Source organism: Elephas maximus, chromosome 16 (genome assembly GCF_024166365.1).
Source record: "Elephas maximus indicus isolate mEleMax1 chromosome 16, mEleMax1 primary haplotype, whole genome shotgun sequence".
Classification (NCBI taxonomy): domain Eukaryota; kingdom Metazoa; phylum Chordata; class Mammalia; order Proboscidea; family Elephantidae; genus Elephas; species Elephas maximus.
The window spans coordinates 53,699,052-53,726,047 of record NC_064834.1 but is presented as its reverse complement, the minus strand read 5'-3'; the positions used below and the strand labels follow the sequence as shown (position 1 = coordinate 53,726,047).

General features: G+C 48.8%; 1 protein-coding gene across 3 annotated transcripts; it reads left to right on the top strand.

Moving 5' to 3' along the window:
* The first annotated feature begins 13,330 nt into the window (after positions 1-13,330).
* On the top strand, positions 13,331-26,681 carry LDB1 (LIM domain binding 1). 3 transcript variants are annotated; one of them, XM_049855293.1, is made up of 11 exons: positions 13,331-13,677; positions 21,605-21,707; positions 21,830-21,874; positions 21,982-22,057; positions 22,154-22,256; positions 22,444-22,616; positions 23,103-23,225; positions 23,466-23,549; positions 23,642-23,765; positions 23,963-24,105; positions 24,831-26,681. In XM_049855293.1, the coding sequence occupies exons 1-11, from the start codon at positions 13,599-13,601 to the stop codon at positions 25,059-25,061; spliced, it is 1,284 nt and encodes a 427-aa protein (XP_049711250.1). In that variant the 5' UTR covers positions 13,331-13,598; the 3' UTR covers positions 25,062-26,681. The 3 variants fall into 3 exon arrangements, with proteins under 3 accessions (XP_049711250.1, XP_049711249.1, XP_049711251.1); XM_049855292.1 differs by having other exon boundaries at positions 23,963-24,111; XM_049855294.1 differs by lacking the exon at positions 13,331-13,677 and adding an exon at positions 18,818-18,975 and having other exon boundaries at positions 23,963-24,111.
* Positions 26,682-26,996: the final 315 nt, after the last annotated feature.

Genomic DNA, 26,996 nt, shown 5'->3' with positions numbered 1-26,996 from the left:
TAAAATCTAGAATGATAAAGATCATGGAAGAAAAAATAGGGAAAACACTAGGATCCCTAATACCTGGCATAAACAGAGTACAAACCAAAACTAATAAGGCACAAACACCAGAAGAGAAGCTAGATAACTGGGAGCTCCTAAAAATCAAACACTTAGGCTCATCAAAACACTTCACCAAAAAAATAAAAAGACGACCTACAGACTGGGAAAACAATTTTGGCTACAACATATCTGGTCAGGGTATAATCTCTAAAATCTACAAGATACTGCAAAACCTCAACAACAAAATGACAAATAACCCAATTAAAAAATGGGCAAAGGGTATGAACAGGCACTTCACTAAAGAAGACATTCAGGTGGGTAACAGATACTTGAGAAAATGCTCATGATCATTAGCCATTAGAGAAATGCAAATCAAAACTACAATAAGATACCACCTCTGTCCAACAAAGCTAGCATTAATTCAAAAAATACAAAATAATAAATGTTGGAGAGGTTGTGGAGAGGCTGGAACACTTATGCACTGCTCGTGGGAATGTAAAATGATACAACCACTTTGGAAATTGATTTGACGCTTCCTTAAAAGATAGAAATAGATCCATCAATTCCAGTCCTTGGAATAGATTGTACAGAATAAGCACCATCACACAAATAGATATGGGCACACCCATGTTCACTGCAGCACTGTTCGCAATAGCAAAAGATGGAAACAACCTACATGCCCATCAGCAGATGAATGGATAAACAAATTATGATATATTCACACAGTGGAATACTCTGCACTGATAAAGTATAGTGAGGAATCCTCAAAACATCTCACAACATGGATGAATCTGGGAGGCATTATGCTGAGTGAAATTAGTCAGTTGCAAAAGGGCAAATATCATATAAGACCACTATTATAAGAACACAAGAAAAGGTTTAATCACAGAAGAAAACATTCTTTGATGGTTTTGAGGGTGGTGAGGGAGGGGGAGGGTGAGGAGGGAGGGAGAGGGGAGTTTACTAACTAGATAGTAGACAAGAATCATCTTACGTGAAGGGACGGACAATATACAATACAGGTAAGTCAACACAACTGGACTAAACCAAAAGTTAAGATGTTTCCTGAATACAACCAAACACTTCAAGGGACAGAGTAGCATGGGCTGGGGTCTGGGGACCATTGTTTTGGGTGACAACTAGGTCAACTGGCATAATAAAGCTTATTAAGAAATTGTTCTGCATCCCACTTTGGTGAGTGGCTTCTGGGGTCTGAAAAGCTCGTGAGCGGCCATCTAAGATGCATCAATTTGTTCCAACCCATCTGGAGCAAGGGAGAATGAAGAACGCCAAAGGCACAAGGAAAATGTTAGCCCAAGAGACAAAAGAGCCAAGTAAACCAGAAACTCCATCAGCCTGAGACCAGAAGAACTAGGTGGTGCCTGGCTACCACTAACGACCACCCTGACAGGGAACACAACAGAGAGTCCCTGATGGAACAGGAGAAGAGTGTGGTGCATAACTCAAATTCACATAAAAAGACCAGACTTAATGATCTGACTGAGACTAGAGGAACTCAGAAGACTTGGCTCCCAGACTCTCTGTTAACCCAGAACTAAAACCATTACCAAAGCGAACTCTTCAGTCCAAGATTAGACTGGACTATAAAGCATAAAATAATACTCGTGAAGAGCGTGCTTCTTAGTTCAAGTAGATACAGGAGACTAAATAGGCAGCTCCTGTCTGGGGGAAGGGTGAGAAAGCAGAAAGGGAAACTCAGGGCTGAAAGGGGGAGTGTGCTGTCACGTTATAGGGATTGCAACTAGGGTCACATAACAGTATGTGAGTAAATTTTTATATGAGGAATTTAGCTGTAAACTCTTACCTAAAGCACAATTAAAAAAAAAGGAATTCTTTTAAAATGCACATTCCAAGACCGACCGTGCTCCATAGATTGGATTTAGTCCATCTGAGGGTAGGACCTTCAATATGTTTAAGAGCTTTCCTGAGAGTCTCTCATACACTTTGAGAAACTGCTTTGGAAGAGTAAGGAATGGTGGTGGTAAGTGGTGATGGTGATGATGACGGCAAATGGGCAAGAGGGGAAGAAGTCAAATATTGGGGCAGGGGAAAATGAATCCAATGAGAATTCCTGAAATCATCCAACAAATGTTGTACGACACATACGAAGTTCCAGGCACTCCGTTAGATGCTGGGGATGCAGCCATCAATAAGACATGTATTTTCTATTGTTTGGCTGGAAAAAGAAGATTCATCCTTGAAAGAGCAATGCCAGTAAGTGAGAGGATCTTGGGGGCAGGAAAAAATATAGATGGCCAAGGTCAGGAGAGGGAGTTGGATGGAGGAGATATTAGGAGCTGGGAGAAGTACAAAGCCCACCTCTCCTGAAGCGAGCCTAGCAGTTGCTTCTGCTCTCTGCCTCTTTGTGGAGCTCTTCTTCCCTTTCTCCTTTCCTCTTTCCTCGACTTGCCTCTTCTCAAAAAGTTTATCCCACTTTGTTTCATTCCATGTGTCCATAGTCCATCTTGCACTAATGATTGCTATTAAAAAATACTGCCTATGCATGCATCTAAACCAGCTAAGCCTCTCGTCCTCCAGGACATTGTTATTAAGTTAAAGGCTTTGACATAGCTTCTACTGCCTCCTGACCACACCCCAGGTCTGTCTGCAAGGCATCTGTGACTTTTCTTCTCATTTTTGTCTGCATCACAATTCCCAGAGCTGCTCCAGACGTGTTTTCCTCTCCTTCTCCAAGTCTGAACCATGCTAGAAGTAACGTGGGGAGAGGGTCAAGTACTTGTTATCCAGATGAACTTGGGCAAATTATTTAACCTCCCTGAGCCTGGTTCCTCAAGGAGCCAAAACCACTCACCTCAATCATTCATTCAACAGCATTGAGATGGTATTTCCTTAAAGGAAACAGAACCAATGGAGCGGTGGTTAGAGAATAACCTTCCCAGAGGGGGTGAAACTAGAAGTCCTTTTTCTTTTTCCTTTTTCCTTGTGATTTAGGTGAAAGCTTACGGAACAAATTAGTTTCTCATTAAAAATTTACGCACAAATTGTTTCATGGCATTGGTTGCAATCCCACATTGTGTCAGCACTCTCCCCCTTTCCCTTTCCACTCTGGGTTCCCTGGTTTCATTCATCCAGTTTTTCTGTCCCTTCTCGCCTCATCTTTGTTTTTGGGCACGTGTTGCCATTTGATCTCCTGTACTTGATTGATCTAAGAAGCACATTCCTCACGTGTGTTTTTGTTTGTTTTATAGGCCTGCCTAATCTTTGGCTGAAAGGGGAACTTCAGGAGTGGCTTCAATTCTGAGTTAGAAGAGCATCGGTCGCCATAGTCTCAGGGGTTCCTCCAGCCTCTGTCAGACCAGTAAGTCTGGTCCTTTTTGTGAATGTGATCATTTGTTCTACATGTTCCCCACTCTGTCCAGGATCCTCTGTTGTAATCCCATTCAGAGTGGCTGATAATGGAAGCCAAGCACCATCTAGCTCTTCTGGTCTCAGAGTCCTATAGGCTGTGGTTCACACGGTCCATTTGTCTTTTGGACTAATTGCTTCCCTAAGTCTTTAGTTTTTTTTCCCTCTCCTTTGCTCCAGACTAGAAGAGACTGATAGTTTTAGTTCTATCTTAGATGGCTGCTCACAATCTTTTAAGACCCCAACTGCTACTCACCAAAGTAGGCTGTAGAACTATGGTGTCCCAGTTGACGTAGATGTCCCTCAAGTCTATGGTTCTTTGCCTTCGAGCTTGGGAACTTCATGCTGTGATGTGTTTAGTTATTCTAACAGGTTTCACTGACTGTACCACTTGTGTCCTCTGCTGACTATATTGATATATGAGGAGCACCTACAGGCATGTATTTAGAAATTTCCACCAGTTGGCATGTTCCCTTACCCCCTCCCTCACCTCTTTGCATATCTATCTATGTATCCATTCATAGATGATTTTTTTTAATTCTATTGTTGTGGGATTGTCTGTGCTATAGTAGTTACCATAAAAAACAAAACAAAAAAAACCTAGAACCGTCAAGTCATCATTGTCCTTTATTACAGCTTTCCTCTCAGTGTCCTCTCTTGCCTTGGTCATGTTGTGCTGACTTCTCCCATATTGCGTATTACCTTTTCCTTCACCGATATTAATTCCTGTCTACTATCTTTTTGGTAATTTTCCCTCCCCAGATAACCATCAAAGAGCTTTTTTTTTTTTTCTGTGTGTAAACCTTTTCTTGTTGCTTTATAAAAAAAAAAAAAATTTGTCTTTCTGCCACTGACTTATGTCCCTCAGCATAACGCTCTCCAGATTCGTCCATGTTGTGAGATGCTTCGAAGATTCATCATTGTTCTTTATTGTTGAGTAGTATTCCATTGTGTGTATGCACCATAGTTTGTTTATCCATGCATCTGTTGTTGGGCACTTAGGTTGCTTCCACCTTTTTTGCTATTGAGGATAATGCTGTAATGAACATGGATGTGCATATGTCTATTCATGTCACAGCTCTTTTCTCTTTAGGGCATATACCTAGGAATGGGATTGCTGGATCATATGGTATTTCTATTTCTAGCTTTCTGAGGAAGCACCATACCGTTTTCCACAATGGTTTACCAATTTACATTCCCACCGGCAGTGTATAAGAGTTCTAATCTCTCCTCATCCTTGCCAGTATTTCTTATTTTCTGTTTTTTTTTCCTTTTGATTAGTGCAGGTAATGGTCGGGGTGAGATGGTATCTCTTTGTAGATTTGATTTGCGTCTCTCTAATTGCTAATGGGAAACCCTGGTGGCTCAGTGGTTAAGAGCCACGGCTGCTAACCAAAATGTCAGCAGTTGTAATCCACCAGTTGCTCCTTGGCAAACCCTATGGGACAGTTCTACTCTGTCCTATAGGGTCACTATGAATTGGAATTGACTTGATGGCAATGAGTTTGGTTTTTTTTTTTAATTGCTAATGATCGTGAGCATTTCTTCATATGTTTGTTTGCAGCCTGAATGCCTTCTATAGTGAAGTGTCTGTTCATATCCTTTGCCCATTTTTTAACTGGATTGTCTTTTTTTTTTTTTTCTTGTGGAGATGTTGACATTTTCTACAAATTTTAGAGATTAGACCCTTGTCAGACATATCGTGCCAAAAATTTTTTCCCAATTTGTAGGTTCTCTTTTTACTTTTCTGGGAAAGTATTTTGTTGAACATAAGTGTTTAATTTTTAGGATGTCCCATTTGTCTAGTTCATCTTTTTCTGTTCATACATTTTTAGTTACGTTCAGTAATCTATTTATGCTATACATTAGGGTCCCTAATGTTGTCCCTAATTTTTCCTCCATGATCTTTATAGTTTTAGGTTTTATATTTTGGTCTTTGATCCATTTTGAGTTAGTTTTTGTGTGTGTGGTGTGAGGTACGGATCCTGTTTCACTTTTCTGCAGATAGATATCCAATTTTGCCAACACCATTTGTTGAAGAGACTGTCTTTTCCCCATTCAATAACCTTTGGTCATTTGGTGAAGGTCATCTGTCCGTATGTGGACGGATTTATGCCTGTGTTCTCAATTCTGTGTTCCATGGGTCTATGTGTCTGCTGTTGTACCAGTGCCAGGCTATTTTGACTACTGCGGCTATATAGTAGGTTCTGAGATCAGGTAGTGTGAGACTTCCTACTTTGTTCTTTTTTAATAAAGCTTTACTTATTCAGGGACTCTTTCCCTCCCACGTAAAGTTAGTGATTAGTTTTTCCATATCGGTAAAAAATGCTGTTGGGATTTGGATCAGGATTGCATTATACCTATATATCACTTTGGGTAGTATTGATATTTTCACAATGTTGAGTCTTCCTATCCAAGAGCATAATACATTTTTCCATATATGTAGGTCTCTTTTGGTTTCTTGCAGTAGTGTTTGGTGGTTTTCTTTGTGTCAGTCTTTTATGCCCCTAGTTAGATTTATTCCTAAATATTTTATCTTTTGAGGGGCTATTGTAAATGGTATTGTTTTCCCGATTTCCTTTTCACAGTTCTCTTTGTTGATGTAGAGGCATTCAACTGATTTTTGTATGCTAATCTTGTATCCTGCCACTTTGCTGAATTTTTCTATTAGCTCCAATAGCTTTCTTGTGAGGGCCTTAGGATTTTCTATATATAGGATTATATCATCTGCACACAGGGATACCTTCACTTCTTCCTTACCAGTGTGGATGCCCTTTATTTCTTTTTCTTGCCTTATTGCCCTCGCTAGGACTTACAACACAATTTTGAATAAAAGTGGTGATAAAGGGCATCCTTGTCGGGTTCCTGTTCTCAGGCGGAATACTTTCAGATTCTCTCCATGAGGATAATGTTGGCTGTTGGTTTTGTATAAATTCCCTCCATCATGTAGAGGTATTTTCTTTCTGTTCCTATTTTGCTGACAGTTTTTATCAGGAATGGGTATTGGACTTTGTCAAATGCCTTTTCTGCATTAATTGATACGATCATGTGATTCTCTTCCTTTGTTTTGATTGATCAATTTTCTAACGTTGAACCAACTTTGCGTGCCTTGTATGAACCCCACTTGATCATGATGTATAATTTTTTTGATATGCTGTTGTATTCTTTTGGCTAGGATTTTGTTGAGAATTTTTGCACCTATATTCATGAGGGATATTGGTCTGTAGTTTTCTTTTTTAGTGATGTCCTTGCCTGGCTTTGGTATTAGGGTTATACTGGCTTCATAGAATGAATTTGGGAGTATTCCTCCCGTTTCTATGTCCTGGAATAGTTTCGGTAGAATTGGTGTTAACTCTTCTCTGAATATTTGGTAGAATTCTCCAGTGAAGCCATCTGGTCCGGGGCTTTTTTGGGAGGGAGGGCAGGTTTTTATGACCTCTTCAATTTCTTCTTTTGTTATGGGTCTGTTCAAATCTTCTACCTCAGTTTGTGTTTAGGTAGCTGTGTGTTTCTAGAAATTTGTCCATTTCTTCTAAGTTTTCAAATTTGTTGGAGTACAATTATCTGTAGTATTCTGTTATGATTCTTTTTATATCAGTTGGTTCTTTTGTAATATCACGCATCTCATTTCTTATTTGGGTTATTTCCATCTTCTCCTGTATTTCTTTTGTCAGTTTGGCAAGTGGCTTCTCAATTTTTTTAATCCTTTAAAAAAAAGCTTTTAGTTTTGTTGATTCTACTGTTTTTCTGTTCTCTGTTTCATTTGTTTCTGCTCTAATTTTTTTAAAATAATTTTTATTGTGCTTTAAGTGAAAGTTTACAAATTAAGTCAGTCCCTCACACAAAAACCCATATACACCTTGCTACACACTCCCAATTACTGTCCCCCTAATGAGACAGCCTGCTTTCTCCCTCCACTCTCTCTTTTCACGTTCTTTTCACCAGCTTCTAACCCCCTCCACCCTCTCATCTCCCCTCCAGGCAGGAGATGCCAACATAGTCTCAAGTGTCCACCTGATCCAAGAAGCTCTTTCCTCACCAGCATCCCTCTCCAACACATTGTCCAGTCCAATCCCTGTCTGAAGACTTGGCTTTGGGAATGGTTCCTGTCCTGGGCCAACAGAAGGTCTGGGGGCCATGACCACCGGGGTCCTTCTAGTCTCAGTCAGACCATTAAGTCTGGTCTTATGAGAATTTGGGGTCTGCATCCCACTACTCCCCTGCTCCCTCAGGGGTTCTCTGTTGTGCTCCCTGTCAGGGCAGGCATTGGTTGTAGCCGGGCACCATCTAGCTCTTCTGGTCTCAGGATGATGTAGTCGCTGGTTCATGTGGCCCTTTCTGTCTCTTGGGCTCGTAATTACCTTGTGTCCTTGGTGTTCTTCATTCTCCTTTGATCCAGGTGAGTTGAGTCTGCTCCAATTTTTATTATTTCATTTCTTCTGGGGACTGTGGGCTTCTTTTGCTGGTCTCTTTCTAATTGTTCGAGTTGTAGGGTTGATGTTTTGAAATTTGACCTTTCTTCTTTTTTGATGTGTGCGTTTATTGCTATGAATTGACCTCTGAGCACTGCTTTTGCTGTGTCCTGCAGGTTTTGGTATGTTGTGTTTTCATTCTCATTTTGATTCTAGGAATTTTTAAAATTTTGTCTTTGATTTCTTCTCTTATCCATTAGTTTTTAAGCAGAGCATTATTTAGTTTCCATTTATTAGGTTTTTTCCTTACTCTTCCTGTTATTGATTTCTACTCTTACAGTGTTGTGATCAGAGAAGATGCTTTGTATTATTTTGATGTTTTTGAATTTGTTGCGGCTTGCTTTGTGGCCTAAAATGTGGTCTATTCTGGAGGATGAATCGTAAGCATTGAAGAAGAATGTGTACTTTGATGCTGTTGGGTGATGTGCTCTGTATATGTCTATGAGGTCAAGTTGGTTGACTGTGGTGTTCAGATCTTCTGTGCCTTTGTTGAGTTTCTTCTGTCCTTCACCAAGAGTGGTGTGTTAAGGTCTCCTAGTATTATTTTGGAAGTGTGTATTTCTCTTTTCAGTGCTATTAGAGTTTGTTTTATATGTTTTGGAGCTTTGTCATTGGGTGTGAATACATTTATTATGGTTATGTCCTCTTGGTGGATTGACCCTTTAATCATAATATAATGTCATGCCAGAGTGGCAATATTAATCTCTGATAAAATAGATTTTGCTTTAAAATCTATTTTATCAGAGATTAATATTGCCACTCTGGCTCTTTTTTGGTTATTGTTTGCTTGATACATCTTTTGCCATCCTTTAAGTTTTAGTTTATTTATATCTTTGTGTCTAAGGTGTATCTCTTGCAGATAGCATATTAATGGGTCGTGTTTTTTTAATTCATTCTGCCCCTCTCAGTCTCTTAACCGGTGCATTTAGGCCATTTACAGTCAGTGTGGTTATCAATGGGTATGGGTTTATTGCTGTCATTTTCTTTCTTTTTTTTTTTTTTGTGGTGTTGACAGTTTCTTCATTCCACTTAATTTTCTGTGCTGTTTTTTAATTTTTTTTTAATTATGGCTTGTCTTTTCATTTTTGGTTTTGTGTGTGCTGAATATTTATGATTTTTCTTTTATATATTTTTTCACTTAAAAAAATTTTTTTTATTGTACCCTAGATGAAGGTTACCAAACAAACTAGTTTTTAAACAGTTAGTATACATATTGTTTTGTGACTTTGGTTAACAACCCCATGACATATCAACACTCCCCTTCTCGACCTGGGGTTCCCTATTACCAGCTTTCCTGTCCCCTCCTGCCTTCTACTCCTTGCCCCTGGGCTGGTGTGCCTCTTTAGTCTCATTTTGTTTTATGGGCCTGTCTAATCTTTGGATGAATGGTGAACCCTGGGAGTGACTTCATTACTGAGCTAAAAGGGTGTCCGGGGCCATACTATTGGGGTTTCTTCAGTCTCTTTCATTAAGTAGGGTCTTTTTTTGTGAGTTAGAATTTTGTTCTACATTTTTCTCTAGCTCTGTCTGGGACCCTCTATGGTGACTCCTGTCAGAGCAGTCAGTGGTGGTAGCCAGGCACCATCTAGCTGTACCGGACTCAATCTGGTGAAGGCCGTGGTAGATATGGTCCATCACTCCTTTGGACTAATCTTTCCCTTGTATCTTTAGTTTTCTTCATTCTCTCTTGCTCCTAAAGGGGTGAGACCAGTGGAGTATCTTAGATGGCCACTCACAGGACTTTAAGACCTCAGACACTACTCACCATAGTGTAGAACGTTTCTTCATAAACTATGCTATGCTAATTGAGCTAGATGTTTCCCAAGACTATGGTCCCCACAGCCCTCAGCACAGCAATTTGGGCCCTCAGGGAGTTTGGATGCATCTACGGAGCTTCCATGACCTTGCCTTGGACAAGTTGTTCTGGCTTCCCCAGCATTGTTTATTTTCTTACCCTTCACCAAAGTTATCACTTATCTATTGTCTATTTAGTGTTCCCCATCCCTTCCCTTCCTGATAACCATCAAAGACTGTTTCTTTTTGTGTGTAAACGTTTTCGTGAGTTTTTACAGTAGTGGTCTCATACAATATTTGTCCTTTTGTGATTGACTTATTTCACTCAGCAAATGCCCTCCAGATTCATCCAAGTTATGAGATGCTTCTCAGATTCATCATTGTTCTTTATCGTTGCATGATACTCCATTGTGTATATGTACCATAGATTATCCATTTATCTGTCGATGGGCATCTAGGTTGTTTCCATCTTTTTGCTATTGTGAACAATGCTGCAGTGAACATGGGTGTGCATATGTCTATTCATGTGACAACTCTTATTTCTCTAGGATGTATTCCTAGAACTGAGATTGCTGGATTGTATGATATTTCTATTTCTAGCTTTCTTAGGAAGCACTATATTGTTTCCCAAAATGGTCATATCATTTTGCATTCCCACCGGCAGTGCATAAGAGTTCTGATCTCCCCACAGTCTCTCCAACATTTGTTATTTCCTGTTTTCTTGATTCACGCCAGTAATGTCAGGGTGAGTCTTCTTTTATATTTTGATTAGTGAGTTTGTGACTTTTTTTGTGGCTACCCTGAAATTTACCTTTATCTTCCTAAGTTTAAAGCAGTAATTTATTTCTTGATATTGCTTTCACTTCCTCTCCATATGGAATAGAGCTGAAGTTTTAAAGAGGCATTAACTAGTTAGTAGGTAAAGAAGATGAGGAGCCCTGGTGGTGCAGTGCTTAAGCACTCGGCTGCTAACCAAAATGTTGGCAGTTCAAACCCACCAGCTGCTCCATGGGAGAAAAATATGGCAGTCTGTTTCCATCAAGATTTACAGCCTTGGAAACCCTATGGGGCAGTTCTTTCTGTAAGGTCGTTGAGTCAGAATGTACTTGAGAGCGGTGGGTTTGGTTTGGTGTTTAGATGAAGAATAGAGAGAAGGCAAGTTCAAATTTATTAGCCTCTCTGTGCCTCAGTTTTCTTGCCTGTTCAGTGGAGGTAACAGGACCTTCCTCCAAAAGTCCTTTCCAAAGAAATAAATGAGATCTCAGGTGTGAAACGCCTAACACAGTGTCTGGCACAGACTGCATGCTCAACACATGCTGTTTTCTTTCTCCCCTTCCTTCCACCTTCCATGTGTGTAATCTAGAGAAAAAGGGAACCTTAAATTCAGAGGAGGCAAAGACCCCGGTAGGGTGGGTTATAATCCCTCTTGTCCTGCCAGGTATCAGTGATTACCAATGGAATCTGGCCAAGCTAGTTGTTTGGAATGAGTGGCTTTAGGATAAATGGTCACAGGATTGGGGGAAGGCAAATTCATGGACAGTAGAGAGTGAAAAGGAGTCAAGGAAGAAATTCTCCCTCCCCTACAGCCTCTCCAATCATCCAGCCAATCCAGTCCCCTCCTGATACACTTTGAATAACAACCTCAAAGAAAGCATAAAGGAGCTAATGTATATTGAGCACTGACTAAGGTGGCACTGGGCTAGGTGACTGAGTATACATTGTCTACCTTGATTCTCTCTGAGCTCTGTGTACCAATCTTCAACTAGTGAGGAACAAAGCTGGGATTCAAACCTAAGCTGGAATTCAAATCTAGGTCTCCAAAATTCCAGGCTAGTGTTCTGTTACTTTAGGTTTCCTCTACTCTCCCCTCCAGTGCTGACTTCTGTGGGGAGGAGGTGGACTGAGGCAGGGAATGCTGCCAAGGGAATACTTGTGTGTATAGATCGCTTCAGTCACATCCCTCTCTGGCCTCGCTGGGGGTGGGGATGGGAAGACAAGGAGTGTGTGGCAGTGCTCATGGTTCCCCTCCCCCACCCTCTCTGAAGCACAAGGGAAGGGTCCCCATCTCCAGGCAGGCCCTCTTTTCAACTTCCAGACTCTGTATCCTCCCATCATCCTGTGCTCCCTCAGGAAAAAGCTAAGGTGGAGAGGTGTCTTAGAAACACTTAACCCACCCCCAGCCAGCCAAGACAGCTGTGCAGACTCTGGGCAGGAGTAAGGGAACTAAACAGCCTTCTCAACCAATCCCTCCTAAGTAAAAAAAGGGGAGGACCCCTACCCAGTCTGGGCCAGATGCCCTAAGGAGGGGAACACTAGCCCAGGTTCCCAGCACCTAACCTGGGAGCCCCTCCTCAAGCTTAAGGAAGTGAAGCTAGCAGCTGGAGACCCCCCAGGAGGGAGGGGGGGCCAACTCTTTCCTCCAGGCGGCTCCCCTTCCCTCCCCTCCCTCCTCCCAGCTAATAGGTATTTCCTGTTTATGTGGCAGCTAAGGCTGGCTTTTGGGAAGGGATGGAGGAGTCCACCTCCCAACCCACCTCCCCCTAGCCCCGCTAGGGCTGAGTTGGGGAGTCCTTGAGGAATGCCTGAAGGTTGGAAGGCTCCTCCCAAGGGAAGGAGTGTTTCGACCATCTAGATCACCCCTTCACTGCCTCCCACCGTGCCCTCTGCCCCTATGGGTATTGGGACTGCAGAGGGATCTGCTTCCGATTCTCCTCAGTCTCCAAGGCCCTTATAGGAGAGCAGCTTACAGTCGGGGAGGGGGGTGGCGAGGCTAGATGGGAAAGGGGGGAAGGGAGAAGAATGTCTTGAATGATGAGTCAGAGCCTCCTAGGAGGAAGGATGGCCTGCGAATCCCCTGCCCAGTCCAACCTGGCGGTCAATCCGCAGCCCCCCTCCCCCCAGCCAAACATAGATCCTACATCCCAGCCCTTAGGCGGGGAGGGCGGGGACTCCACTTAATTAACCCTTTTAGCTCTAGTCCCGACTGGTTTAGCAGGCAAGGAAGGGGTGGTTAATTTGGGGAGTGGGTGAGTTCAATGACTGCTACAAGAATTAAATAGTGCTTCCTTCCCTACTCAGATTCGGGTAGGGGCGCGTAATCAGAGGCCTCCAGCATAAGCTCTGGGTCTCAGGAAGGACGGAGGCCGGCAGTCCCTTTCCTCCCCGGTGCGCGGCCGGGGGGTGTTGAGAAAGCTACACCTCAGAGTCCACTGTGGCTCCGCCTCCCCCAGCCCCAGCTGCCGCTCCGGCTCATCTCGGCTCCCAGCCCGGCGGCGCCCGGAGGATCCACACCCAGCGCGAGGCTTCGCCTCCCCTCCCTCCCCTTCGCTTTCCCTCTCTGGGGTCTCTGCCTCTGTCTCCTTTTTTAAAAGCTGCGTCACATGCATGCCATTGCCGGAACACTCCCAGCCCCTCGTCGCCCACCGCGCAGCGCACGCACGTCGCCGCTCGCGGCGCGCTCGCCCGGGTCACTTTGACACAGCTCTCCCCTCCCACTACCAGGGCAATTAGCATATTAATAAAGCCCGGCCCAGCCCGGCTGGGGCTGATGAGCGGGCGCCTGCGAGAGCGAGAGCGAGAGCGAGAGCGCTAGCGAGCGGCTGGGAAGGCGCGCGGGGGGGTGGGGGGAGCGGCGGCGGCGGCGGGGAGGGCGGCGGGAGCGCACAGACACGCACACGCGCACACACGGACACACACTCTGGGGACGCACACCCGCGCGCACACACGCAGAGGCAGCTCGCCTTCCTGCCTGGCTTCCTTCCTGTCTGCTCCGCGCCTGACAGGCCCTTCGCTGCAACCAGGGGCAGTCTACACCGGACCGAGGCCGGGCCGGACCGGCGGCGAGGGCGGCAGGGGCAGCGGGGGCCGCGGGCGGCGGCGGCGGCTCATGCCCGGCCTGTCCCCATGCGGGGCGGGCACCGTGACTCGGCTGGGCCCCCAGCGGCGGGCGATGTGAAGATGTCAGTGGGCTGTGCTTGTCCTGGTGAGTGGGGCGCGCGGCCGCCCGAACCCTCCCTCACCCTTTCCGCGGACCCTCACCCCTTGTTTGGCGAGAACTTGGTGTGGGGTGCTTCGATGGCAGGGGTCAGGTCGGGGGCTATAAGGGATATGCCGGGCCTCAGTCCGCGAGAGGGTTTCCCACAAGTGTGTAAATGCGCAACAGCCCAGAGCTTGGGGAGGGGGCGCTGGGGGTAGCTTATGTGTATGTGTTGGGGGGAGACTACTGGGGGGGGGGGCTTGGGGGGTTGAAATTCCCAGAATTCCAGGGTGTTAGCCAATCAGAAGTGACTCTGGACTTTTGACCCCCCCTTAGGTCATCATAGAGTTGTGATTGGCTGGTTTGGGCCCCCCCCATTCCTTGTTGCCTTTTCTCTCTTGCATATCCTGTGACTCCCCCCATGCTGTTTCTGAGGACTGTATTTTGCGGGGAGGGATTGACTGGGGCCCATTTTACTCCCCACCCCCCACCCCCCACTTTTCCTGCCTGTTGCCAGGGAAGGTTGGCTCTCCAGAGGACAGGAGGTACTCCTAGGGGGTGCCACATAATTGGGCCCTTGGGTCTGGCATCTCTGCCCTGGTGGAAGGGGGAATGGGGTGGCTCCAGGCTGGGAAATGGAGTCATGTATGGACAGTTGAGTTGGGGAAGCAACCCTGACACCAAAATGAGAACTTGAGGGAGAATCCAGGCTCAGACCCCTTTCTTCCCAAAACACAGAGCAGCTCCTCCCGCTGACAGCCTGAGTCTGAGTTGTGTCCTGGAGTGAGAGTTGGGCAGTGGGCCCTACCTCACTGCCAGGATGGCAGTGAGGGGCAGTGTGACTGGAGGGGTAGTCTTAAGAGGGCCTCAAAATACTGTCTATCCTCATCCCCAGAATTTCTGGGCCTTTGAATTAACTGCAAGACCCCCACGTTATTCCAGGCTGAAGTCAGCTTTCTCCTAGAAATTGGGTGTCCTTGAATCTAGCCTGGTTTTGACTCCTTTGCCTCTTCAAGATACCTTGTTTTTTTATACCCCACAAGTGGAGGGCCCCCCCCCAAAAAAAATCCCCAAGGGAAGCTAGCTGCCAGTGTCAAAGCTTCCTTGAAAATCATGTGACCCAGGCTGAGCTGGGCTGGACTGGGCTGGGCTGGACTGGGCTGGGCTGGGTACACATTTAAAGTGCCTGCTGAGGCTGACATTTAAGGGGCATGGGGCCCAGAGGGAGGGCTAGTAGAGCCTGAGGATCTTGGAATATCCTGGTGTGGGAACCCTTGGCTTCAGCTGCAGAGGGTGGGGGAGAGGAGGAGAAGGAAGAGCTTGCCAAGTTGGAATCCTGCCTGGCCCCATCATCCCTCCCCCTACTACCTTGGTGTGCATATTTGTGTATTTTCTCCTTTATAACTGCTCCATGCTGGGTACCCCGGTTCAGATCCATCGATGATCTGAGCCCACCCCGTGACTCTGACTCCATCACCACACATGAGCATAGCAGAAACTAAAGCTCTGAACACGCTGGACAGATGAGTCTTAAATTTTAGATTTTCAGTTTCCGCAAATAGTGGTAGGGGTTGTCAGGCTGGAGGTGGGTGGTAGGTTGGCCCTGAAGTTGGGGCAGGGTACCTGGGTTCAGTGGGAAGAGGGAGAAAGTTTACCCCTCAATCTTTCTGGGAGCAGCACAGGGACAGGAAGAGAACACAGGCCCAGAGGTGTGTGTGTGTGCCTATGTATGTGGAGGGGACAACTTTAGTCAGTGTCTCAAAAAGCATGTTCCTTTTGTGTGTCTGGCAGTCTATCTGGGGAGGAAGGGGCAAAAGATGGCTAAGAGTGGGGAGTCTTTTTCTTGAAATGACAAGAAATCTGATGGATTGATGCAACAGAGAATGGATGGAGGTTAGACTTCAAGGAGAAACACATGGGGAAGGGTTTGAGAGTGGCCGGGTGGTGGGGAATGGTAGAAGTTGAGGAGGAAGGGGACCAGGTATGCATGGTTGGGTGGGACCACATGCTTGAACACAAGGGTATCGTATATGGTAGCATATAGCAGTTACGGGCCCAAAGACCCCCACTCCTTGAGCAGCCCTGGGGTGGAGGCCAAGGCGCCCTGGCAGGCGGCCTGCCTGCTGCCTGCCTGTCTGAGTCTCTCCTTTGTGCTCTGCTGTCTCCGGGCTCCTCCTCCTCCCCCAGCCCAGCAGAGACAGCACATGCCCCACACATGTGACTGAGGGAAGCCAGAGCACACGCAGACCCACACATATGCACATGCAGAAACACCACCAGACATACAGACACACATACACAGCTCCCATAGTGCTGGTGGGGTGGGACTCGGAATAGCTTCTGAAGCTGAAATGGCTAGTATCTGGGAGAGCCTCTGCTTAGGGGCATCACCGCAAGCAGGATGCTGAGAGGGCCAGGAGCCTGTCTGGAGCAGCATGTGGCTTAGAAGGGTTAAGGCTGGGAGGAGTAGGGGGAGGGGAGGAGGCAGCAGTGGTGGTGGCAGGGAGCCAGGCAAGGATGGCAGAGCGCCAGGCCAACGGGAGGCCGGGCACAGACAAAGGAAGGGGGGCAGGCACACTGGAGGCCTGGGTCAGGGAGCCCCAGGGGCCCGGGCAGGGGGCAGTGCTGGTACCTCATCCTGTGGACTGGGGCAGGCTGCTGCCCTTCGATTCCTCACCTCAAGGAGGGGTGCTCCCCCTCTTCTCTCTCATCACCTTTGTCATTCTTTGCTGCTCCCAGCTTTCTCCTCTTCTCCCCCTCCCCCCGCAATTTTAGGGCCTCCTAACTCAGACTTGCTCTCTTTAGCTGGACCTCGTCTGCTCCCAAGTGACTGGGAGTTGGGTCAGAACTGAGAGAAGACCAGACTTCCTAGAGAAGGGGAATGAGGAAGGGACCTGTTTTGAATCATATGCCAGCCTTAGGAGCCCTTCTCCCTAAAATTTGAGGAGACAGGCTGGGTGGGGGTTCTGAGCCTCTGGGCTGGGGTCAGAAACCAGAGCACACACCCATAACAGTCATTTGAGCCATGCTGTGGCCATCCCTTGGAGGGGGAAGGGAGTAGGAATGGCTACAGTGCCCCAGGCCTGTGCTTGTATGGAGTGGGGTTGGGAGCCCAGGTTTCCAGCTTAGGGCCCTCCTGTCTCACTGGGATCTGTTCATGTTGGGATAATCTTTGGCTCTGTGCCAAAGAGATACTGCATGTGAATGCACTTAGGAAAGTTTAAATGTACAAAACAAATAGGAATTGTCCTATCCGTGGGGGAAGAGTGTGGTTATCCCAGAGTTGTGGTATAAATTTGGGAGTCAGCGGGAATGTCCTAAATCTGGATGGTAGGCAGTATGTTGCAGGGTCAGGCCGAATGTCGTATATTCGATATGTTTGGGAAGGCTGGAGTGTATAATATGGCTAGGCTGTGATGAGAAATAGTGTGTATGTTTCAGGGAAGGTGGTTTATGGGGTAAGTTGCTATGTAACTTGGTCGGGCTGTGTATGTGATAGTGTGTCACCAGCTCAGGGGAGTATAACAGAGTTTTGGTGTGTGTATTGGGGTCAGGATGCATGCATGTCATGGGTTCCAGTGTGTATGGAACCCAGGGTCTGACATAAGCTCTGTGTGTGTGTCCTGGGTTTGGGTGTATTTAGGATTAAGTGTATCACAGGTTGAAGTATATCAGGTACTGTGAAAGCAAGATGTGTTATTTATGGGTGGAAGAGGATGTTCAGAGCCAGGTGCAATATTATTGCACTGTCAACTGGTGTGTATATCATGAGAAATCTTGTCCTTGGGTCCCTGAGTGCATATGGTGGGGGAGAAAGGAGGGAGTAGGAAGCAGCTACTCAAATTGCAAAGTAGGAGGAGTTTTGCCTCCTTGTGTGTGTTTATCTTCCATTCCTTTCCCTGTCTGTCCAAGTAGTAGGGTCTAGACAACTATCCAAGTTTTAGAAACATCTCCCATTGCACTAGAGAACAGACTTTACCCCACTAACCCCATACCTTTTTCTCCCAGGGTGTCTGTGGGGGCATTCTGCACCAGTCTGGACCCCACAGGCAAGTTTGCCTTCCCAAGCTCTGACAGCACCCCTTTGCCTGCCACCCACGTTTCTTCAGTGGTGGTGGTGGGCAAGAGGGCTTCCTGTTAAGGGGGATCTGGGTCAGGGCCGGGAACTTAGCTGGGTTGGGGGCAGGGAAGCCTGGAGCGCACCCCTCCCTCCAATCAGTGTTTACTGGCTGAAGTCAGAATGTGTCTCTGTCAAAAATAACCCCCTGAAGCCTACCCCCAGCTGCTCTGGGATTTCACCAGGGGCTGAAGCCCAGGGTGGCAGCCCAGACCAGCCTTCAACCTGAGAGATCACGGAGGAGAGGGAGAGAGGTTTGGGGCAGGTTTGGGGGCAATTTGAATATATTGGGGGTCTGCAGAGAAGGGGACACCTTTGTCCACCCCCGCCTGTGGCTTTGGCTCCCCTGCTCACCCCTGAGCACCACGCTTGGAGCTGATGGAGGGGGTTCATTTCATTCCTGGCCCATCCAGGTTTCTCCCCGTCCAATCTGTTTTGTGTATATTTCTCTGTCCCGGTCTCTCCCAGTCTCTGTCTCTCTTTTGTTTTTCTCAGCAGTCCCTCCCTCCCGGTCTCCCTCCCTCGCTCCTTCTTCCTCTTTCTCACAGGGAGGGGGCGGGGCCGGTGGGGGCAGCTCCACCCTCCGCCCGCCCTGGGGCCTCATTCTGAGAGAGACTCGCGGAGAGCCAGTGAGCGAGCAGGGAGGGAGAGAAAGGGAGAAAAGGAAGGGAGCCGGCGGGTGCTGTGTGTGTGTGAGTGTGCGAGTGAGCGCGAGTGCGGGCCCTGTCTCTCCTGGTGGCCCCAGCAGAGGGGCCCGGTGGCCTGGGGAGGGCGGGCGGGCTGCTCGGAGGCAGAGGCAGCTAGAGGCAGCGGCGGGAGAGCCGAGGAGGAGGAGGAGGAGAGAGGAAAGAGCGGAGCAGCCATTGTTGGGGGAAACCTTGCAAACAAAGAAGGCTCCGGCCTCCCCGCGGCCCCCCGCCCCATAGGTCGCCCCCCTGGCCCCCAGGCGCCGGCCTAGTGGCCATTGTAACTTTCCCCCCGGGGCTGTGGCCACCGCGGGGCGGGCTGAGACTGTGCGGGCGAGTCTTTGTGCGGCCAGCGGAGTGGAGCTCCCAGCCAGGCCAGCCTGCCCCACTCGGGACATGAGCGGCTGAAGTTAGGCCCTTCCCCTAGCCCTCGCCCCTGCCAGGGCCCCTCTGGGCTGCCAGCGCTCCCCGCACCTCTCCTGGCCCCCTCAGTTCTCTCAGGTAAGTCTGGACACCCTGCAAGCCTGTTGGGGTGGGTAGAAGGTCCTCATTCTGGCCCAGGCCTGGTATGCTGGCCGGGGAGAGGTGCCATGACTCGCAGAAGTGGAGGCACCCAGGCCTACTGACCTATGATCAGTCAGTCCCAAAAGGAGGGGGCTTGCCCACAGGTCAGGCTGGTTACCATGGAAATGCCCAGCTGGAAGTGCCCCCCTCAACCCCAGAATGTAGCTTCCATCCTGAGAAAACTTTCCTAGTTCTCTTCTCCCCCTTCCTAAGGGCCCCTAGTTTGCTAACTGGTGGGGTTGGGGGGGAGCTATGTCTGATTCCAAAGCTGGATGACACCTCCCCCTCCCTTCCACCCCCTAACTTGCTCACTGTACCCTTGCTACTGGGGACAGGCAGCAACAGGGACAGATGGTCTGGGTGGTGTTCCCTCCCCTTCTCACTCTTTAGCCCTTGCACTGGGGCTACTGGGAGTTGCTATGGCTCTGGAGAGATGCTGAGTTTGTTTGTGTCCATTCACTGGAGGTGTAAATAGAGGCCCCAGAGCATTGGCCTTTAGCTCCTCAGAGTATTACCCAGTCTCAGGTAAGGCCTGTTCCTTCCTGAAAGAGAGAAACTGAGGCCCTGTGACTTTTCTCAGAATTGAAGAGGAATCCAGGTGTCCAGCTTCTCCTCTCTTTACAGTCTTGAGCTGACACATTTCTTCAAGTTGCACTGAAACTGAGAGGACAGGGCAGTTATGGTTTTGGGGGAAAGGTGGCCACGTTAGGGGATGAGGGCCAGGTCTGGGAATCTAGACTCCTCAGTTCATTGCCTAGGCCTGGTCTCTGGTGGGCTGTGTGAGCTTTGGCTTCCTGTGTGCCCTTAGTGTACTTGTCTGTGGACTGAGGAGACTTGGGGACAAGGTGGGGATTGTCTCTTTCTTGAGGCCACCATTCTTCATTCAGCCCACACTGGCATGTGAAGGGTGCGTGTGGTGTGCTTTTGTATGTAGATGTGGCCAGTGAGAGCTCACAATTGGGGCGAGGGCTTGTTGCTGGCACCCCGATCCTCCCCGGGGGTGCTGGGTTCCAGCCCTTGTTCGGCATGTTGGGGCGAGCTGAGGGTGGAAGCCTGTTAGGCAGGATGAGGCACATGCATGTACAGGCACACACATGTTGACTCTTGGCACCTTCAGGGACTGTGCAGTGTAAACCCCCTGGGGACCCTCCCTTTGCCCACATGGTGAGGAGGGGTCCCTGGGGAGAAACTTAAGCTATACATGTTGGCACAGGGTCTTCCTTTGTCTCTTCCCCACAAAGAACAAATAGATTTTGTGTCCAAATTGGAATGGGGCCCAGATACACCTGATAAAGGTACCCTTCCAATGCAACCAAGTTTTGGGAACTTGAGGAAGCAGATAATGCTGGGGTCAGAACCTTTGGAGTTCTGCCTCAGTTTCCCCCTCCTATCTAGTGGGGAGGGGAAAAATGAAGTTGTAGGGGTACCTGGCTCATACTTAACAATGAATGTAACATTTCTTCCAATCAGGAAGTGGTACACCAGGAACTGTGTGTTGCTGATTGAGGGGGAAAAGGGGACACATGTACACATGCCCAGACACACGGAAGCAGAGACGGCTGTCTGGTTACTACTTGCCTCCTAGTCTGGGCCTCTCACTTCCCCCCACCACCCCCACCTAAACCTAGGCTCCTTTCTAGGTGGTATCCTGGTGTTTTCCATATGTAAGTGGGTTGGGATCCAATGGAGGCTCATCTTCCTCCCTCCCCCACTGCAAGTCTCAGAAGAGAAAAGGGGTTGAGGTTTTGGGTTACTGGTTTGGAGACAATACCCTACCCATGGTGGGTGTGGGGAAGGGGGCTGGGCTGATAAGGGAGTGGCAGTTGGTGGGGGAGGCAGAAGGCCCAACTGGTTATCTGGTGGGCGGCACCCAACAGCACCCACCACCCTTTATCTTTCTATCCCCTGCCCTCCTGAGACCCTGGGGGTGGGGGAGGGGCCAGAAGTTGGCAACCCCCCTCTTTCCTCCTCCCCTCAAACTTGATATCAAGAGGACAGTAGAGATGTTGGATGGTAGAAGTAGTAGAGGATATGGCAATCAGAAGATCTGGGCTTAAGTCCTAGTTCTTCCAGTTAACAGCTCTACGATCTTGGCAAGTCTCTTTGAGTCCTCAGTTGCCTTGTCTATAAAATGGGAATAATGTTACAGTCAACCTTGTGACCTCACAAGGTTGTTGTGATGATTGAACAAAATAATTAGATACCAATGAAGTTTATCAAAATTAGATTCTAATGTTTAGATGTTATTTATTCTCTTCTGGTATAGACATTTCTTCCCAGCTTCATTTCCTCTTCTGAGATCCAGGGATTGGCCATGTGAAGAAAAGCGCTCTTGAGTATGGGGTAGGATTAGGGCTGATAGTCCCAGTTTCTGAAACAAGATTGGAGTAAGATTTAGAAGCAGATAGTTGCTCCCTAGAGTTGCTTCTCTCCCCCAGTCCATCCCTATCCTGTTGCAATCTGGCCTGGGAGCTCTGTAAAACTAGTCCCTGTCTACACAGTCTTTCAGGCTTCCAGAAGACCTCCTGGGAGGGCTCAGGGGATCCCTTTTTCCTTTCCCCTTTAGGTTGTTCCTCAAAGTCATTCAAGCTGTACTCACCGAAGGAGCCCCCAAACGGCAACGCCTTCCCCCCTTTCCATCCCGGCACCATGCTGGATCGGGATGTGGGGTGAGTCTTTTGCCCACTTCCCAGCCCCTCTCCAACTGGGATCCTGCCTGAGAGGGGGAGGGGGTGACCCCCAGTGATTCCTGTCTTCCATCCATATTCTCATGGCGTCTTCCCTTACACAGCCCAACTCCCATGTACCCACCTACATACCTGGAACCTGGGATTGGGTAAGTGGAGTCCAACGGGGAGGGAGGTGCTTTGCTTTCCATCACAGGGGTCCGGGGCAGGTGGGGAGCCATTACTCCTACTGACCTCCCTCCTTTGCTCCCCTTAGGAGGCATACACCATATGGCAACCAAACTGACTACAGAATATTCGAGCTTAACAAACGGCTTCAGAACTGGACAGAGGTATGGCCAAGGGAAAAGGTGCTGGCAGGGGGAAGGCCACCTGGGCACCCTTGTGGGATGTCTTGTGACACACACACCCCTCCCCATGACCCCCAGGAGTGTGACAATCTCTGGTGGGATGCTTTCACGACTGAGTTCTTTGAGGATGATGCTATGTTAACCATCACTTTCTGCCTGGAGGATGGACCAAAGAGATACAGTGAGTGGCCTCTGAGTGCCTCTTGTGGGCCTAGGGATCCTGCCACTCCAGCTGTGAGAGTGCATACTAACTGTGTACTTCTAAGATCTGGGAGTGGGTAAATTATTCCAGGGATCTGTCTTGGTAGGGAAGATATCTGCCCCTTTTGAGATCCTTCTGTCCTGAAGAGTTTGTCCCATCTCTACAGCCATTGGCCGGACCCTGATCCCACGCTACTTCCGCAGCATCTTTGAGGGGGGTGCCACGGAGCTGTACTACGTGCTGAAGCACCCCAAGGAGGCATTCCACAGCAACTTTGTGTCCCTTGACTGTGACCAGGGCAGCATGGTGACCCAGCATGGCAAACCCATGTTCACCCAGGTCAGCAGCCCAGCTAGGGGTGGGACACTGAGGCACTTGGGTTTGCTTCTGCTCTTTTCTCTCAAAGTGTACTCACAGCTGTCCCTCAGGAGGTATAACAGGAAAGTGGCAAAATGAGAAGGGATGGCAGGCATGCTGAACATACAGCAAGCATTTATTGAGCACCTAGTTTTCTGGGCACCAGTTCACTGGTACACCAGTGAACAAGACTGCCTAATAGAGCTTATAGCAGACTGGTGTACCATTAACTGCATGGGGAGAAGACAAGGATTTATTAAGCATTTCTACTCTGTGTATGTGTGTAATGGCCAGAGTTGTGACAGATTTATGGGGTGGGGGGGGTTGCCATGGCAGTTATGTACCTGTATTTATGTGCAGGTGGCAGTAGTGTGTGCAGTAGGAGACTTATGAGCAAATGGGAGATTGTAACAGGCACACTTTCAGGTATATGGGTGGGGGGCAAGGTTGTGACAAGCCTGTCCCCAGGTGTGTGTCGAGGGCCGGTTGTACCTGGAGTTCATGTTTGATGACATGATGCGGATAAAGACATGGCACTTCAGCATCCGGCAGCACCGAGAGCTCATCCCCCGCAGCATCCTTGCCATGCATGTGAGTTGTGGGCAGGACCCAAGATGCGAGGGTAAAGGCAAACAGTGAACAGGGTGGGCCAAGTCCTGCCATTTCCGGACTATAACCCTAAACAGAGGGGTAGGGTCTCTTCATCTTATCTGAAAAATGAGTTTAACAATAGCTTCTGGCTCTGTTCTCTCTCAGGAGCATCACCATGATTAGATGATAGGGTAGGTGAGCAGATGCAATCCCAGTGCCAATATTCTTTTTCTTTCCCAGGCCCAGGACCCCCAGATGCTGGATCAGCTCTCCAAAAACATCACCCGGTGTGGGCTGTCCAATTCCACTCTCAACTACCTCCGAGTAAGTCTGATTATCTGGTTTCTCCCCCATCTGAAATTAATCTCAGTTCCATGTCGCTCCCTTGACAAACCACCTCCTGGTCTACCCCCCAGCTCTGTGTGATACTCGAGCCCATGCAGGAGCTCATGTCCCGCCACAAGACCTATAGCCTCAGCCCCCGCGACTGCCTAAAGACCTGCCTTTTCCAGAAGTGGCAGCGCATGGTAGCACCCCCAGGTGAGTACCTGCTCTTATTAGGATCTGACACTGCTCCCCAAAGCTGTATCTTCATCTCCTCATGAAGCTCTCCCTGCCCCTCCCTTGCTCCTGGTTTTGCAAGTTTGGAACCAGGGTAAGCTCCAGCTCATTAGGAACCAGAATGGGGGACGGGGGCCTTGGCCCTCTCCTACCTGAATCTCCTTTCCCTGGCATAGCGGAGCCCGCACGGCAGCAGCCCAGCAAAAGGCGGAAAAGGAAGATGTCAGGGGGCAGTACCATGAGCTCGGGAGGTGGCAACACCAACAATAGCAACAGCAAGAAGAAGAGCCCAGCCAGCACCTTCGCCCTCTCCAGCCAGGTACCTGTAAGCATCTCGGCTTTCTTCTCTCTTCTGGGCTGCCCCACTGTTGACCCCTGACCCCTGTCCCAGTCTGAGCTCACCAACAGGCATAGAAGCAAAGACGGTTTTTCTCACTGTACTCTGCCTGCATGGGCTGACTCTTGTCTCTAATGAGAGAGTCCTTGTCAGTCACATGTGTGGTTGTGGTCACATAGACTCAGCCATAGAAGCATAGGACATAAAGGGACAGAGACAGCCATGAGAACATGTGGACGTTCGGGACAGACAGTCTGAAAGAACACAGACCATCAGAAACACACACTCACACTGATGTGGGGACACACAGACTTGAGTATTTGCAGATCTAGAACGGACATAAGGCACATGCACACACTTTCCCCACCTGTGTTTTTGATGTACTTCCTTTCTCTTACATGTGGACAAAAGTTTAGAAGCCCCCTAATTTTTCTAGGGAGATAGGCTGGGGGGTTAGAGAAGTAGATTGCCTTCTCCCACAATCTAGCTGGACATGGGTTAAAGGCTGTGAGGCTCTGGAGTCCTTCATTGGGAAGGATTCTAGGAGCTGAGGGTGTCGGAGGAGTTGGGGTTTTAAATTTGGGTGTGAGTAGAGGGTGGAGGATGTTGAGTTTCTGGGGTGGGTACTGGGGTTCTGGGGCTGTCTGCCACCCTGGGCCGGGCGAGCCCCTGCCCCGATTATGTTTGGGGACCTCCGCCACTCTCAGGATGTGATGGTGGTGGGGGAGCCCACCCTGATGGGCGGGGAGTTCGGGGACGAGGACGAGAGGCTCATCACCCGGCTGGAGAACACCCAGTTTGACGCGGCCAACGGCATTGACGACGAGGACAGCTTTAACAACTCCCCTGCACTGGGCGCCAACAGCCCCTGGAACAGCAAGCCTCCATCCAGCCAAGAAAGCAAATCGGAGAACCCCACGTCACAGGCCTCCCAGTAAAGGCCCTGCCATGGCCACGCAGCACTCTGCCTGCCTGCCCCATCCTTTGCTTTACCAGGGAGCAGAAGACAGAATGAAGAGACTAAGCATCTAAAATGGGCAGCCTCCATCCACCCACTTCAGGGAGGAACTGGACTCACTAGGGGCAGGTTCCAAGATTTGCCCCCCAGTGGCCCTGGGCTGGGCCTGACCTCTGCAGAGCCTTTTGGGGGAAGGGGGAACTCATGCGGATGCCCACGTGGATCCTGGGCCTCTAAGAAAAGAAATGTCCTGACTACCCCCTCCCCAGGGCATTTGCCTCCATCCTCAGTGTGTTCCCTGTCCTCGTGACTCCACCCTCTTCAAGCCTGGGGTTGTCTACACCCACAGCCCTTAGAGACTTAAAGTTATGGGGCTTGGTTGAATGCCCCCAACCCCTCCCCCAGGTGACTGGTAGTAGAGGGGTAATGCTCTGGGCCCCTCCTCCTGACTACTACCTATCCTAGCTCCAAGTTTTTAAAAAAAAAAAAAAAAATTAAAAATGTAAGTTTTTAAAAAAAAAAAAATCACTCATGTATCCCCTGTTCCACTATTAAAAGTCCGGCTACCTCCCTGCTCTTGGCAGATGGGGGCCTAGGGCCCAGGTGGGTGTGAATGGGGGTGGTGGGATATACATACCATTTTGTACAGTTTGAGAGCTTCAGACCAAGGAGACACTTCGCCATCTCTCTTCCCTTTTCCTCTTGGGTGATGAGTTGGGGAAGGCATGCCATGGGGTAGGGGAGGCTACTGATGGCCACATTTGCCCCTCTTTGTGACAACCTCACACTGTTGTCTGTCTCCTCATCCTCCAGGACTCTGACCTGCCCTAGTGCTTGTGACTCTGTCTACCCCAGCCCTCAACCACCCCCCTTGGTGTGTATATTCTTTACAAGTCCTCCACTAGAGCAGCTGTCTCGGATGGGGGAGGGAAGGAGGAGGCTCCCCCCCTCCCCTTATGGAATGTGGAGGGAAGGAAGCAGCCTTGTTTGTTGCTGTGTTTTTGTTTTGTCTCAGTCGGGCAGGCATGGGATGGGGAGGGGCTCATCCACTGTCCTCCAGTACCTTCTTCCCCAACCCCTCAACTCCATATCTAGTGCCACCCTTCCCTCCATAGAGGGGGAGGAGCCACTGAGGGTGTCCCAGCTCTACGCCCACCAGGAAGAAATAGGCCTCCTCCCCCAGCTGAGATCATCAAGGGTCTTCATATCCTTGTATCTTCTCCCCCTCCTTCCTCATAGAAGGGAGGAGGAGGCAGCCAGGATCCTCAGCTCCATTTCACAGAGGGACACATGGAGGTTCAGGGTCCAGGGTGAGGCCAAGAGCAGGGTCCCATGAGTCTAGGCCCAGCTCTGTGACTTTGCTGCCTTTTCCTTGTGGCCAGTCGCAGAAGTGTGAGCATCACCCCCCTCCCCACTCCTTCCCCTGGTTTCTGGGGTCCCCTACACCCTGTTTATTCCACTCCAGCTGTCACTGTTGGGAGGGTATTGTGTCAGGAGCTGAGGGGAGAGGTAGGGAACATGGATGTCCTACCATAACTGTAATGCCTTTTTTGGGGGGGGGGAGGGTGGCATTTGAGTCATGTATGGTACCGATCAATAAAGAGACTTTTCAGTTTTAGAGTGTCCTGGTTGATCATTGATGCCCAGTAATGGCTCAGTCCCAGTTAATCTTTTCCCCCTCCTTGCCAGGGCTGAAGACCAATTATTGGTGTGGGGTTGTGAACTTCCTCTTCACTCTCATCTCGTTTTCTCTTACTTTTCTGGTGGTGTTCCTCTGATTCACACCTCTCCTTCACCCCAGACCCTAAATTTTGCCTCCAGGTATTCCTCCATTTCCTGGAAAGTTGGCTTTTTTCCCCACTGGAATCCTCCACCCTGGGACATCACTCCTCACTTCTAACTGGCATGCGGCTGC